Genomic DNA, 17,416 nt, shown 5'->3' on the forward strand with positions numbered 1-17,416 from the left:
GTCTGGATTTTTTGCTTCTGCCGACATCTGAATGACAGGTAAGGAATTCAATTCAAATTGGTTTTCTTATCATCATGTAGTTAAAACTCATTACCTAGTGTATCTTGATGAATATAGAATATTTGTGGTAGCCTGTTTCTAGTTTAGATGGTTTTTGGGCATAAAGGGTTCTTGTCCCCTAAATTTAATGATCTGATCTTACACTATAATATACAGATTAATGAATTTTCAATATTACTATCTATGCACACACATAACACATACACACGCACATATATATATTGCAGCAGTCAATTTTGGCATTCTCTGTGTTTCCATATAAAATGGATAGAAAATTCTGGAGGAATTTATTCGGAAGAGCAGCAAGATAGAGTGGATGAGAACAGAGGTTTCTTCTTTTCTTTTTTTTTTTTGGGAGGGAGTGGCTGCATGGTAGATGGATAAGGCTTGGATGCATATTGAAGATAGATTGCGTTCCAATGAATATGGTCAAGGTGTTAGACAATTCATGGCGATGGCTCAAGCCAATGCACCTAGTTCTGACCGTATTAGGTGTCCATGTCGGCGATGCCGAAATAGACAATTCCACCCTCTTAGTCTGGTTGAAGATCATCTGTTCATTATAGGGATCGATTCAACTTATACTGAATGGATCTTCCATGGGGAAGATGATCCTTTTCATCATGCTACATTTTCTGACGATGAACCTGATCATGCATCGGCTGATAACGACTACATTGATGATGTGGACGAGATGTTAGAAGACATCCGGGTGGGGTCATTTGTGGATAATTCATCTAGAACTGATGCCGATGCAGACGCAAATGATGATATAGATAGTTATAATCCTCCAACAAACCTTACTTTCAACGAGTTGGTAGCTGACGCACGACAGCCACTTTATCCTTCTTGTGCAAAGTTCTCAAGGTTATCATTCATAGTCAAGTTACTTCACATCAAGACAATTGGCGGGTGGACTGTGAAGTCCTTTGACATGGTCATCAAGCTTTTGCAAGCTGCATTTCTGGATGCTCTTTTCCCTGACTCATATAACGATGCTCGCCGCTTGCAATGTGGGTTGGGCTTTAGTTACGAAAAGATTCATGTTTGCCCAAATGATTGTGCATTGTTTTGGAAGGAGAACGCTGAGTACAATCAATGCCCTAAATGCAATGCATCTAGGTGGGTTTCAAGCTCAAGTGTTCAACAGAAGATACCCCAAAAAGTTCTCCGATATTTCCCTCTGAAGTCACGCTTGCAGAGGCTATTTCTATCAAAGAAGACAGCCCAAGCAATGAGATGGCATGTCGAAGAACGTGTTGATGATCCGACCTGCATGAGCCATCCAGCAGATTCTAGGGTATGGAAAGACTTTGATCACAAACATGGATGGTTTTCCCAAGATTTTCGCCATGTTAGACTTGGTCTAGCGAGTGATGGGTTTAATCCCTTCAATAACATGAGCAAACCGTACAGCATATGGCCGGTATTACTTGTGCCTTACAACTTGCCCCCTTGGTCATGCATGAAAGATCCATACACCATATTGTCATTGCTAATTCCTGGCCCAAGGCACTAGGAAATGATATAGATGTGTTTTTGCGTCCTCTTGTAGATGAGTTGAGAGAGTTATGGGAAGATGGTATTCATACATATGATGCATACACTAGACAGATGTTTAGATTGCATGTTGCGTTATTTTGAACTATTAATGACTTCCCAGCATACGCCAATCTTTCTGGATGGAGCACAAAGGGTAAGATGGCATGCCCTGTATGTACAGCTGAAACTGATTCTAAGTGGTTAGTATATGGGCGCAAACATTGCTATATGGGTCATCGACGGTGGTTGGTGCCAGATCACAATTGGAGACGGAAAAAGAGTGCTTTTAATGGATGTGATGAGCACCGGCTCCAACCATCAAGGGTTGCCAGAGAGGATTTGCTAGAGCAATTACTTGGGGTCTCACATGTGATCTTTGGCAAATCTTCGTCAAAGAGGAAACGGACACCCAATCAACTAAATTGGACAAAAAAAAGTATATTTTTTGACCTTCCTTACTGGTTAGACTTAAGATTGAAACATAACTTGGATGTCATGCATATTGAGAAAAACATATGTGATAACGTGTTGGGAACATTGTTGAATATTGAAGGAAAAACTAAGGACTCCGCCAATGCGCGAAGGGATTTGGAAAATATTGGAATAAGGAAAGAATTGCACCTTGTACATGATGGTGATCGTATTTCTATGAGTCTTGCATGCTACATGTTAAATTTAAATGAGCGAAGGAATTTTTGTGCATGGTTGTCGGTAGTAAAATTTCCTGATGGTTTTGCCTCAAACATTGGCCGGTGTGTAAATGTCAGTGAGGGAAAAATCAAAGGAATGAAGAGCCATGATTGTCATATCTTTATGCAAGCACTCTTGCCAGTTGTGATTGGTGGGTTGTTACAACCGAATGTCCGTCAAGCATTAATAGATTTAAGCTCATTCTTCAAAGAATTATGTTCACGAACTTTGACCTTATCAGTGTTGCATCGGCTACAAGCTAATATCCCCATCATTCTCTGTAAACTAGAAATGATATTCCCCCCCGCATTTTTTGATATCATGGTGCATCTTGCTATTCATTTGCCAGAGGAGGCATTGCTGGCAGGACCTGTGCAATACAGATGGATGTACCCTTTTGAAAGGTACCTAGGGAAGTTCAAGCGGTACGTCCGCAATAGAGCCTGTCCTGAAGGCTCAATTACGGAGGCATATGTTCATCTCGAGTGTATTAAATTTTGCTCTATGTACCTTCATGATATTGAGACTAGATATAACTGAGAGGAATGCAACAATGATGGTCCTGTGCCTTCGGCTTCGTCAGGGAATGAGCCAAGTTTATCTGTTTTCTCGCAAAAGGTACGACCGTTGGGATCAGCATTTTCTCACAAATTGGAAGACAAACTAATGGCTAAGGCCCGATGGTATGTACTTAATAACTGCACGGAGGTTGAGCAATACATAGAGTAAGTTGACTAGACTTGGATATATACTTTATTGATTGTTGTATAATGTTATTACTTTGTGCATAATGTTTAGAACATATATGCAGAGAGCACTATAACAAGATGAAAGAAGAGGACCAGAATAACATCGATCGTAGGCACCAGAGTCAATTCCCAGCATGGTTCAGATCACGCGTAAGATACCAATCCTTCCCTATACATATGTATGCCTTCATTAATTCAACCACTTTGTAAAACTTAACAGTGAGTCATTATGTAGGGCAGATTCGAGAGTTGCGTGCAGTTAGTCCAAGTGAGGTCACCAATGACATATATGCATTAGCATGTGGTCCAGATCCGTGGGTCGCATCATATGCCGGATGCATAATGAATGGAGTTCGGTTTCATACAAAAGAGCGTAAAAGGCATCGCCGCACCCAAAACAACGGGGTGGTTGTTCATGGTGAACATCAAGGATCCCCTACTGACTTCTACGGTGTGTTGCATGACATTATAGAATTACGTTACATGGGTTGGCTTAAGGTATATTTGTTTAGCTGTGCTTGGTATGACGTTGGTGACCTAAGAAGGGGGATACGTTATATGGACCACTTAACGTTAGTGAATACTGCTAGGCAATGGTATAAAGATGAGCCTTTTGCCTTAGCGTGCCAAGCGTTGCAAGTGTTTTACCTAACGGATCCGACATTGGGGGAAAGCTGGCAAGTCGTACAAAAGACTACTAATAGGAATGTTTACAACATTCGCTTGATGACTACTGTTGAGGAGGACCCTGTTGATGAATCCTCTGGGGGTGAAGCAGACGATGAGGTTCACACTAATGTTGTCAATTATCCTCCTATTATTGAGAGTGAATATGGCATGTCTGATCCATTGCATCGAGTCGATGAAGAGCATTTGCCCGTTGATCCGTCAATTATATCACATCGACACTCGTCCCAACTAGTTGACGATGAGGAATTTATTGATGATGATCCACTTGATGATGTATTGGGGATGGATGACATAAATGACGATGATACCTCCGGTAGCGAGTCCGAGCCTCACTTGCATGATGAGGAGACGGATGATGATGATGGTATTATTGATTTCCTAAATTTTATTTTCATTAAAGCTTAAATCCAATATATAGTCACGAATGAGTCGATATGCAGTTTAGTGAATTCATACTTTTTGGAATATAGGCCCGATAATCGTGAATGGGTTTTTTTCGCATGAGTAAACTTGTTTAAATGATTGTTGGAAATGTATTGATATCTTATACTAGATGCTTATTGTGTATATATAGTTCTTCACAGATGGCGCATGACATGGGATTGCTCGAACTCAAGTAGAGTTGATGACATGTAAGTGTAAGAATAAAGTTGTAATTATTGAAGGCTAATGCATAAGGTATTGTTTCTCAGACTACATGCACTCTACTTATTATTTTTTTAATTTTGTATGGGAGCATCCGAACTTCTCAATTGATATGATGGGCTTAGAGCAATACCATTAGGCATAAGATGAGTAGAACTGAAATTGACGTTCTAATGTCAAAGTCATTGTGTATTAATATTCATAAGCTCAACTTCTATTTCATGATGTTGGGTAGCTAGTACTAAAAGATAAGTAGGACTTTGTTGGTTCATCCTGGGCTGAAGAGATTACAAACAACCTGGTCTTTTATCACCTCATTTTCCGATAGGAATAATTGTGGGGGAAAACAATGGGGAAAATTATAGTTTCAATAGTTGTTGTGTTGTGTGGAAACTATTATCACTATACTGTATATTTGAATACCTTGTTCTATGGGGTAACTCGTTTCCCATCAATGACTACTATTATTAAATTGGGAATGATGTAAGAAATGTTGTTGGCAAATTGTGGTAGTTCAAGGAAAATGAATGTACCCCAAACCCTGTGACTATCTTAAGTGGTAGGAAGTGGGAGTCCATCTTCAAGATTTTGTATTCTCAATCTATTTGAAGTCTATAACATATACGTGATACGGATTTGGATAGGCAAATGATGCTTGGCATTTTATAGTTAACAATCACAAAAAAACATGGTTATGTAAAGGTGGGATCATGTTACTCATCAGGTGTTAATATTGTGTGCAGATGGAGTGGTTTCTCACAGTTAACATTATGGAAGACCTACATCGAAGGTCGAAGGAAGAACTTTGATGGACGAGAATGATGGACATCTTCTTTGAATTGCCAGCTAGGGGGTTCATATTCGTGAATTTTTTGGATTGTTTTTTTTTGAAATGGGGGTCAATGTCAAAAATTGGATATGAGGTGTAAATATGTAACTGAAAGTTGGAAGAAAGAATGATGATGACGCATATCTAGGATGGTATTGATTATTACCTTAAATGTATGCACACACTGCGATTTTCATCCTGGTTTGTTGGAGAGCAGCACATTGATAATAATTGAATGGTATACAGGCAAGTAACTGGATGGTATAATTCCATGAATGGTATAGGATTTGTATGGTGGATTTAAGGAACCATCAATGGTGAACTTCTTATTTTCAAAGCATGACAATGATATAGGAACTGTATGGTAGATTCAAGGAACTATCTATGGGGATTTTTTAAAAATGTGCATGACATTGAAGTGGGAAGTGTAAGGTGAATTTTTAGGAAAAATTTTGATGCGTTATATAGTTGAATTAATTTAATCACTCTTGCGCATTGGAAACTTTAGAGATCTTATTTGGAGGGCAATTTTTTGTTCAAAAATAAATATTAAATATGAGGTTTTGTATTTGTACGTTCAAAAAATGGTAATATGTGGGCTAACAAGAATTTAATTTATTGTAAAATGAAATAAATTAAATTTCCTTACAAAATAAAAAACAGGGAGCACTCTCCTCACAAATCGTAAAAATTTGATGGTTTCATTAGTAAGTCTAAGGCAAAAATGTAATTTTGCCTTTACAATGGTAAAAGCTGAAATTTCGTATTTTTATATATTAAATATAACACTTTCCATTTTTGTGCAGTTCAAAGCCGTGTAGTAACTTGTATTAATCATAGTCACAGAGTGAACTTTACATTACAAGCAAAGAGGCGGGAGCAAAGAGGACATTATGGGCGGGAAAGTCAAATTTCTCCAAAGTTTTCATTGTACATTGTAAGGGTGGGATAATGGGAAAAAGCAAAATGGCGCCAGATGTCCCTTCACTGCTTGTCACTGTGCTGGGTATGATTTTTCTGGAATGGACAGCTGTACACCATTTACGTTTTGTACACATTCCTATCCATAGTTCTAACTTTACTTTTACTGAAGTGTAGAACTTTTCTATCCTGCTTTAGGTTGTGTTTGGATGTTGAAGTGAGTTGAGTTGAGTTGAATTGAGATGATAAAATATTGTTAGAATATTATTTTTTATTATTATTATTATTTTGAAATTTGAAAAAGTTGAATTGTTTATTATATTTTGTATTGGAATTTAAAAAAGTTGTAATGATAAGTTGAGATGAGTTGAGATGAGTTTGGGATCCAAACGAAGCCTAGTTTCTTGGTCCAGCTTGGTAAAGAAGTTGCAGCTCTCTCATATTCCCATGCTGCCTCTCACTGAAGCTGCATTGCAAGTGTAACAAGCTGATTGTTGACCTCTGCCACGCAACCCAGGGTGTAAAACAAGGTACAGGTTTTCCCATGCAAGGACTCCTTCTCCAAGTTTAGCATTTGTACATTTTTTTCAGACCTGGTTTGGCATGGGTTTTACATGCACTCTTCAAACACTCTCTAAAGATAATTCATAGGATGCTTTGGAGATTTGCCAACACACATTTGAACGTGCTTTGGAGAAAAAAAATTCATAGGAAAACAAATATTAATCTATATAAGACCACTGAATATTATAGGTTTTAAGATTTCATAAACCCATAATAATACACTTTATAACAAGCTAGTTTAGAAGGTAAAACCTGCTTTTTCCAGATTGATGATCGTAGTCATTAGCATGTGTTAAATTCAAAGGTAAACAAATATTAATCTACATAAGACCCCTGAATATTATGGGTTTTAAGATTTCATGAACCCATAATAATACACTTTATAACAAGCTAGTTTAGAAGGTAAAACTTGCTTTTTCCAGATTGATGATCGTAGTCATTAGCATGTGTTAAATTCAAAGGAAAACAAATATTAATCTACATAAGACCCCTGAATATTATGGGTTTTAAGATTTCATAAACCCATAATAATACACTTTATAACAAGCTAGTTTAGAAGCTAAAACCTACTTTTTCCAGATTCATGATCGTAGTCATTAGCATGTGTTAAATTCATAGGTAAACAAATATTAATCTACATAAGACCCCTGAATATTATGGGTTTTAAGATTTCATAAACCCATAATAATACACTTTATAACAAACTAGTTTAGAAACTAAAACCTACTTTTTCCAGATTCATGATCGTAGTCATTAGCATGTGTTAAATTCATAGGAAAACAAATATTAATCTACATAAGACCCCTGACTATTATGCGTTTTAAGATTTCATAAACCCATAATAATACACTTTATAACAAGCTAGTTTAGAAGCTAAAACTTACTTTTTCCATATTCATGATCGTAGTCATTAGCATGTGTTAAATTCATAGGAAAACAAATATTAATCTACGTAAGACCCCTGAATATTATGGGTTTTAAGATTTCATAAACCCATAATAATACACTTTATAACAAGCTAGTTTAGAAGCTAAAACCTACTTTTTCCCGATTCATGATCGTAGTCATTAGCATGTGTTAAATTCATAGGAAAACAAATATTAATCTACGTAAGACCCCTGAATATTATGGGTTTTAAGATTTCATAAACCCATAATAATACACTTTATAACAAGCTAGTTTAGAAGCTAAAACCTACTTTTTCCAGATTCATGATCGTAGTCATTAGCATGTGTTAAATTCATAGGTAAACAAATATTAATCTACATAAGACCCCTGAATATTATGGGTTTTAGGATTTCATAAACCCATAATAATACACTTTATAACAAGCTAGTTTAGAAGCTAAAACCTAATTTTTCCAGATTCATGATCGTAATCATTAGCATGTGTTAAATTCATAGGAAAACAAATATTAATCTACATAAGACCCCTGAATATTATGGGTTTTAAGATTTCATAAACCCATAATAATACACTTTATAACAAGCTAGTTTAGAAGCTAAAACCTACTTTTTCCAGATTCATGATCGTAGTCATTAGCATGTGTTAAATTTTTAACGTAAACACCTTTCTTGAATTCCAATAAAGGATGTGGCAATCTGTAAAAGGGGGAAGGAGGGGGCGAGGTGGACACAGTAGAGGGCCATCATCTGCACATAATGGCCCATATGCACAAGGATTGCCTTCGAGAAGGAATTTACATGATGAGCAGGACGCACTTTCAAATGACTCGACTCAAGCAGTAGCAAGTGTGGGCGTACAAGAGTCAATGGATGTAGAACAAGGTGGAGAGGGGAATATTACTATGGGTATGGCAAGTTTTTGTACATTATATATGTTATGTTAGCTTTGTTCAAAATTGATATATAAGTAAACTTACCACATTTACAATACTTACTGCACAGTATTTTCCTGACGCATAGTTGTGTTGTTTTTCATTGCTATAGTTCTACCCATTAAGAAACGAGGCCGAGGGCCTGCACAGGGCACACAATTTGAACGCCTCCGGAAGCTTGGTAAGATTCCTTTGGTTATAAAGGATGGGCATAAAGGTCCATCGTGCGAAAACGCTTCCATCTTTACTGGTCAAGTGACGTGGATCGTTAAAGTATATGCCGAAATGAGGCATGAAAGTTGGAGTTCTGTACTTAAAGAGGAGAAGTAAGAGTTGATTGATCGAGTTAGGGTAAGTGTATTATCTATATGTATTCAAATTTTATTAGTATTAGAACTTATCTTAATGTGTGGTTGATGACAATATGTGGGGACAATATTTTGAACTTGCAGACGGACTTTGTATTAGATTGGACAAAGGACAACCACCGTGAAATGGTGATGGGGTATCTGTCCGATAAGTACAAAGCTTATCACTATGAACTTCATAAAGTGTATTTGAAATATGGATCGCATGAGGAGGCCCTACGTGGTGGGAGTTCTATGGTGGACAAACCTGTTTGGCACTGGCTATGTGAAAGGTGGGCCAGTGGAACATTCAAGGTATATGGGTATTAGTTTCTGACATGGTTTAATGGTTATGTAGAGACTTTAGTAGATGTAGAACTCTATGTATAACTGTAGTAAGCACTTCATAACTAGGAAAACCAGAATGGTTATGCAGAGACTTATGTGTTTGAGGAGTGGGAAAACTTTATCCTTCATAACTGGTTTCACCACATGAGCTGCTCTCAATGTATAACTGCAGTAAGCAATTTATATTTTTTCCTTGAAAAATATGTTAAGTAATTCTTAGCAACCATTATGGCTCTTTAGTTGGCATTTGTTTCTGTTTATCTGTTAGATGCTATTAAATTTAATTTGTTGAACTCTATAATTTCGAGCAGTAAGGTAATAAATGAGACTTGATATATTCTATAATAATTCAGGAAAAGTCTCGAAGAAACAGTACGAATAGGCAAAAACTAAAGGTGAAGCATACAGCAGGGAGGAAATCCTTTGTTAGGATTTTGGAAGATAAGGTATTTTCTTTCCGGTGCTTTAATATATGTAGTAAAATTGTTCTACATAAGCATTAACTGTCTAATGATGTGTGGCAGCGGGAGACTGCACCAAATATGGTAGCGTTCTATAAAGACACACACTAGTCAAGTAAGAAGGGCAAATTTATCAATGCCACAACTAAACACAATTATGTAAGATTGGATTTGATTTAAATTTTGTTGAACCTAGTTATTGCATTAATATAAGCATGGCTGATTTTGTCGAATATGATATTCAGAACCTAATGGTGGAGAGATTGAATGAGAAAGAGCCTGAAGAGGACATTGATGAAGCGGCGATGTTTGTTTTCAAAGATGTTTTAGGATTCCGATCTGGGTACGCACAAGGGATGGGGCACATGGTCATTCCCGACCCCTCTCCTTCAATGAAGAAGAACAAGGCATTTATGCGTCTGGCCGATGAGAATGAACGTAACAAGACTTGTGCAGAAATGTACAAGAGTAAATTAGACCAAATTATGGGTGATATGGTTGCTATGAGGAAAGATTTTTTAGATCATGAGAAAGTCATGAACTTACGGATGTCTGAGTTGGAACATAACAATGAGTCTCATAGAGAGACTCAGCAAGATGCTTAGGCATCTCTGTTGGTAAAAGCAGGAGAATTTTTTGTGAATTTTTTGTGTGGATTGCATCAATCCAATGGCCAAGGCAGTGTGAATTGTAGGGAAATTATTTTGATATGCAGGTAGGGAAGTGTTAGGTAGGGTATGTTAGAACAAGTGTGAGGAAAATGATGGTGGTTTTATGAATATATTCTAGAATTCATTAGAAGTGTGTAAGATCTGACTTTTGAATTGGTTGCAAAGATACATGGCTGTTTGGGATTGTCTCTTGTTATTCCTCTAAGTTCTTCATCAGAGTTGTGGTTATTTGAAGGGGTGAGAAACCGATGACATATATATACTTGAATAGGTTTGTAGAAAGGTATTATGATGACAACCTTGGGAACCTAAATTTGCCTTGTTTCAATCTATGCAGGGTCCACAGCAGGCACCAGCATGCATGTAGAAGATCAGAATGAGGTTCCAGCAAACTAATTATTAGTAGTCATGGAAGGTAGTTGTCGAGAGCTGGTGGAGGTAATGGACAAGTGGCAAAAGCATATGGTATAGCTACTCCTTGGACAAGGGTAAGTATAAAATGTGGGTTAGAATTTAAATTCTAGTTATTCATGAAATATATTGTATGCATCTACTTTATACCTGTTTGCATATGGAAGGTGTTAATTTTCATAGTGCCAGTTTGGATATATTGTTCCAAGTGGCTTTGTGAATGGAATTAGAAACATGGTGACTTTTATATGGGTTTTTGCTTTGTCTAGTGGGGAGGAGGACAAAGTCTGAATTTGACAGTATTCTTATTATTTATTTAATTTATCACTCTCGTTTATTCATAATTATCTAATTGAATTTGACATCCAATGTTGAATTAAGTTTTGATCAAGTGTAGTGTTGATCATGTATTATGGTTGTACTACGCTTTGACATTAATACAAATGTATAGATTTCCAAGTTGTTTATCCTTGCTGAGTTATAAATAGTTTTATTTCCTTTTTTTTTCCTTTGAAGATGCATGGGAAAAAGATTGGAAACTCACATGTGATTATTATAAGTTGTTCATAAGTGGTCTGAAAAATTTATATACTGCAGTACTGAAAAATTTATATACTGCAGACACATGGAAACCCCATTGGAAACCCCATCTGATTTTTTGTTCATAAGTTGTTCTAGATTTATATACTGAAAAATCTAGTTAGTATGCATGTTTCAGGTGGCTTTGTGAATGGAATTAGAAACGTGGATTTTATATGGGTAAGATGGCTTTGTTGAGTGGGGAGGAGGACAAAGCTTAAGCCTTGACAGTATTCTTATTATTTATTTAATTTATCACTCTCGTTTATTCATAATTATCTAATTGAATTTGGCATCCAATGTTGTATTAAGTTCTGATCAAGTGTAGTGTTAATCATGTATTATGGTTGTACTACGCTTTGACATTAATACAAATATATAGATTTCCAAGTTGTTTATTAGGCTGAGTTATAAATATTTTTTTTTTCCTTTTTTTTTTTTTCCTTTGAAGATGCATGGGAAAAAGATTGGAAACCCCATCTGATTTTTATAAGTTGTTCATAAGTGGTCTGAAAAATTTGTATGCTGAAGTACTGAAAAATTTATATACTGCAGACACATGGAAACCCCATTGGAAACCCCATCTGATTTTTTGTTCATAAGTTGTTCTAGATTTATATACTGAAAAATCTAGTTAGTATGCATGTTTCAAGTGGCTTTGTGAATGGAATTAGAAACATGGTGGATTTTATATGGGTTTTTGCTTAGGCCATTATAATGTCCCAGATAAGAAAATGTTTGTATCAGCCTTTGAAGTGTTTGCCATCTGTAATGTCCTAGTAGCTAACTGGTAAGATATGCTTTCTATTGGCTAATATAGATGATATCTCATGGTTTTTTTAGGTAAATATGAGGGACTAATATTTGTGGATGAAGAGGCTGCTTCCAAATTTTGGGGAGATGAAATGGAGAATTTACAGCAGCATGGAACTGTTTTCAGTCATGTGTCTTGAACCTTCTATATGCATGTATACATGTAATTAGGCAGCTCCATTTGTTATGAACAATCTGATGGCCATTTAGGCTTCCCTCCTGTAGTACTCCCCTATTTGTAAACTGCATGATGTATTTCCATGGCCTTGATTGACTGGTTAACCCAGTGAAAATTATGAAAATTAATATGCGTAAAACTAGTACATTTTTTTTATATAAATATATGGGTGAATTTTACTTTTAGTTGAAGTTGTTCAAGTGCTGGATTTTGTTCAAGAGTGTCTTTCCGTACATGAGTGTCCTTGTAACTATTTATGATATCTTGCTTAATTTGTTGTTTTTTAATTGAAAGGAATGAAATTGGGGTATTTCTGATTTTAAGAAGAGTTGAGGTGGTGGAAATAGGTACCTTCCACAATATCAAAAAGTATTTCCCACAGCATGAACTCCTGGAAAAATAGTTTTTCATGGGAAATAATACATTTTTCGACGAAAGTAGTTCATGGGATTACCATCACTCCACCACCTTATTTTCGTGGCAATTAGTCTTCTTTTCAACCTATACGGACAATTGGTTCTTGTGGCAAAAAACTTTTTTGGACGAAAACTGGTCAGGACAACAACTCAAATCCACCACCTGATTTTGTGGAAACTACAAAATTCGTGAGGAAAAACGTTTTCGACAACAACTCAATTCCCCCAACTTGATTTCGTGACAAAAAACTTTTCTCGACCAGAAGTGGTCATGGCAACTACAAAATTCCACCACTTGATTTCGTGAGGAAAAACGTTTTCGACGAGAATGGGTCGTGGCAACAACTCAATTTCACCACCTCATTTCATGTGAAAAAACTTTTCCCGACCAGAACTGGTCGTGGCAACTACTGAATTCCACTGCATGATTTCGTGAGGAAAAACTTTTTCCGATGAGAATGGGTAGTGGCAACAACTCAATTTCAACTTTTCCTGACGAGAATGGGTTGTGGCAACAACTCAATTCCACCACCAGTTTTCGTGAGAAAAAAACTTTTTCCGACGAAAACTGGTTGTGGCAAAGACTTTTCAGCTACAAAGGATGACATATTTGTGGTCAAAGCTAGATGATTTCCACACCGATCTCATTGTGGGAAATAATACTTTTTTCCCACCAGATAGTATTTTGGTGGGAACAAAGAGCTTATCTCACCAACAATATGCCACCAAGCTCCCACCAAAGAATTTGGTGAGAAAAGGTTGGTATGTAATCCGACCACTTTGATTTGTGAGAAGAGTTTAAAATTATATTTGCAATTCGATTTTTCGACCTCTATGGTGTGACATGTATTATTCAAAACGGTTTTAATATATATAATATATATTACTTTGAGAAGGTCGTACTATGAAAGACAAGATACGGTAATGAATTATTTTGAATTTATATCACAAACGCGTACAAATACGTCCTAACCGTTTAAAACTTATATTGATTTTCTTGTTTTGTTTTAAGGTTTATAAAAGTTATATCCATTTTTGTGCTTCAATAACTATTGGGCAATGATTTCATAAAAATGTTGGAAATTTAAAATTGAAAAGTATTCTGTATTTAATTGATGTTTGAAGATGAAATTACGAAAAGTTTGGAAATGAAATTATGAAAATTAAAAAAAAAAAATTTAATTGCAAATTCTTATTACCATAACAAAAGTCATCATTTAATTTTTAAGTTAATCTGTATAATAATTAATTTACCATAACTAATAATTAATCTGTATAGATAGATTTGTCATCTTTTGAAAATTATAATTAATAAACTCAAAGAATATTTATTTTTAAAATATTTGAATGTTTTTCAATAAATTTCTATAATTAAATTTGTTTCGATTGTCTACGCCACTGTTCAAATACTCTTAAGAGAGTTCGAACAGTTTATAAATGTGTTTGACCAATATAGCAACCATCCCCGCCAAACTTATTTATTACTTCCCACCAAAAAAATCATTCGAATAACTTAAATCTCGCCTTCCAACGGTTTTTAATTTTTTTTCTACCGCAATTGTGTATACTTTTTCATCACGACTATTATTTGAACAAGTATATTTTGTCTCAAAAAGTCTTGTTCGAACAAATATTTGTCTATTCTAATGCTAAAAGATCACGATTTCCATATTTTGGGAAGAATTGTAATTTTCATCCCAAATAATTGTTTTTAGGGACAAAATTTACTTTGTCCCTAAAAATTAAATTTCTTGTAGTGTCATAGTGTCCAACATGCCCCAAGTATCCGTAGAGAATTATAAAAAAATTGTTTTGTTCACATATTTCTTGTTATTTGTAGGATTATAAACTTAGTTTATTATTAAATGAGTTCTTATTTATAGTTTTATTAAATTCGACATTAATATGCTTATCAATAACAATGAAAATTTCACAGACAAGGTTATCGGGCCAATCATGCGGGTTTGGGAATATTTATAAGGTTTCGGGTCTGAGGGTTGGGTAATCATGTTTGGGCCTTTTTCATGGGTCTGGGATATAATTATAACAGCCCTGCTAGGTACAAGCAATGTTGTGCACCGATTGTGCACCTAACACTACGTGGCTTTTCATTTATTGCATCATTAAATGCAACTACAAAATACAACAAAAGTTTATCACCTAATTCAGAACATCTCATCTTTTTCTCTACTCACTGCATACTTGTACGGTTGTACCTGTACCCAGTTCCGTCTCCCCTCCACCTCCCCTTTGTGTTTGGTGAATTCGTTTTAAGTAGAGTTTTTCCAGTATATATGCATTTACCAAGGTTCTTATTGTACCGAAACTACAAAAATCCTTATATTTTTTCCTTCGTTGCCGCCATTGATGGACCTAGAGGAGGTCATGGAGCTCTTTGATTTTTACTAGTTCAGCCTCAAAATCTTCAAGAAACAACTCCCAAATGTACATAATTCATCGGATTTCGAAGTAAACATAGATCATCAAATTCAAGAGCTAAAATTTATGGATCTGGGTTTTGTTTTCTCATAAGAAGATAGGAATTCAAGCTTGGCTTCAATCGTTCCTGGGTTGCAAAGATTTGGAAAGAAAGATGAGGAAGAAGACGTTGTTGATGAATCTGCAATCTCAAGACCTTATCTTTCTGAAGCTTGGGATGTTTTGGAGAAGAAAGTCACATAACCCATTGATGAATTGGAAATGGTGGGCTCACACCGTTGCTTCCAATGTTAGATGATGATGTATGTGTATGTGTGTATATATATATAGAGAGAGAGAGAGTTATAGTAAAAGATCGGAGAACAACAGAGGACTCCTTGAAAGACAAATCGAAATAGATAAGTTGGAAGAAGAGGGAAAATATATAGCGAAGTCCGGCAGGGAGTGGGAAGACCGAGAAAAGAGAAATGGCGTTTTATTCAAAAAGGAGCATTGGCTGATCGATAAGTTGAACGTAGGTGAATTCAATAAAACGCTCCGTTTCATTTTCCACATCAGCGTTCGGTGCGCAATGGGTCCTCGAATTCGCCTGTCTCAAGAGTTTTCCTAATTATAATTTATGGTTTTCGTCTATTGGTCTTTAGAGTTGTCTATTAGGAGCTCAGTTGGGATCTTAACATGGATAATGATAAGGTTATCTATTTATTATTTTTTTTATATTTGATTTTTGTTTTAATTTTTAATTTTACTTAATGGTTAAGTAAGAGACTATTACTAAAATTATATATTTTTTTAATTTTTTCTGAATGATTAAGGATATTAAAAAATACTTAAAAATGATAAAAAAAAAAATTCAAATACACTACAAGTAGTAAATCGGTAGTAAGAGGATAGTAATAGTCACTACCCTCTTACCATAAGGGTTGGATCATTTAATATTAAATTATAGGGCTTATCTATAATATAAAGAATTACGTCAGTTAACAATTCTAATGGACTGATCTTAAATTTTAAAATGAGTCCAACTTGTGCACTGTATTTTTTTGGACTTTTAAATAAATTATTCAGTTTAGGAACCAATAAATATGAGTTCTATTGCTCCATAAATATGAAATGAGTTTTAAATCTAATTATTTTATCCCAATAAAAGCCATTAATTCATCATAATAAATTTTGGAGTTACGAGCCATTTAAAATAATCCAATATACCAGAATTGGTCTTTGCAAAACATATTTTGGTGGGGTTATACTTATAACCCAATGTAAAAATGCCTGTAATTGAATAAATTATTCTTTGTTTTTCCTGTTATTTTAATGATTTATATGGATGCAATTACATATAGTAATGCTCAATCCCTATTTTAAAAAATTAATATTATTTATATCAATTTGAATAGAATGTCAGGTTTTAGGAAAATTTAAAATTTATTATACATTAATGTTCTGCATGCTTTTATTTGAATTGATAAAATTAGGAAATAAATAATATCTTGTATTATATTTGTAACTGTGCATAAAACAATATAATTATAATAAAATTGTAAATTTGATATAAAATTTAAACAAGGTATTATGTTTTGATTTTATCTTAAAGGGATTTACTCTTTTATTAAACGAATCCATCTTTTATTAATCATCCTAACTTTTATTAATCATGACGTTATTTCATCTCATTTAATTATTATAATTTTTTTAAATTCTCCAATAAAATAAAATAAATAATTTATCCTTTTGAAATCTTAAAATAAAAATAATATTAAAAAAAATTTATTCTAATAATATTTAATTAACTTTTAACTTTTATCTTATCTTATCCAAAACCATCTTAATAATTTATTAAAATTTTACGTTCACAGATGAGTTATTCATATGATAAAAGTCAGAACAAGTCCATTAATTAACTGAACAAAACCAATCTTATTTATTTATGGGTTAAATAAAAGAAATATTAATATATAGAAAGCTCTAATAAATAATTACAGCAAATTAATATTTTATAAATTTTCAGCATTAAATCTATCATGAAAACCCACATTAAGAACGAAACCTGCCCGGATATGAACATTTATTACATTGGTTTTGCACAGATAAGATTGACAACGCAACGACGAGTATGGAATTGCTTAATGTCTAAGGTTAAAGACATTACAGCTAGTAAAGCGTCTTTACAGAAAAATCAAATTCACTATAAGTAATACTTTTTTATACTCTCAACTGGTGGTGAAA

General features: G+C 34.7%; 1 protein-coding gene across 1 annotated transcript; it reads left to right on the forward strand.

The window, feature by feature from the left end:
- The first annotated feature begins 436 nt into the window (after nt 1–436).
- Nucleotides 437–4,136, forward strand: LOC118348652. The gene is made up of 6 exons (XM_035690724.1): nt 437–1,486; nt 1,573–1,642; nt 1,724–2,779; nt 2,823–2,910; nt 3,104–3,191; nt 3,282–4,136. The coding sequence occupies exons 1-6, from the start codon at nt 437–439 to the stop codon at nt 4,134–4,136; spliced, it is 3,207 nt and encodes a 1,068-aa protein (XP_035546617.1).
- The last annotated feature ends 13,280 nt before the right edge of the window (nt 4,137–17,416 follow it).

This window comes from Juglans regia, chromosome 6 (assembly GCF_001411555.2).
Source record: "Juglans regia cultivar Chandler chromosome 6, Walnut 2.0, whole genome shotgun sequence".
NCBI classification, from domain to species: domain Eukaryota; kingdom Viridiplantae; phylum Streptophyta; class Magnoliopsida; order Fagales; family Juglandaceae; genus Juglans; species Juglans regia.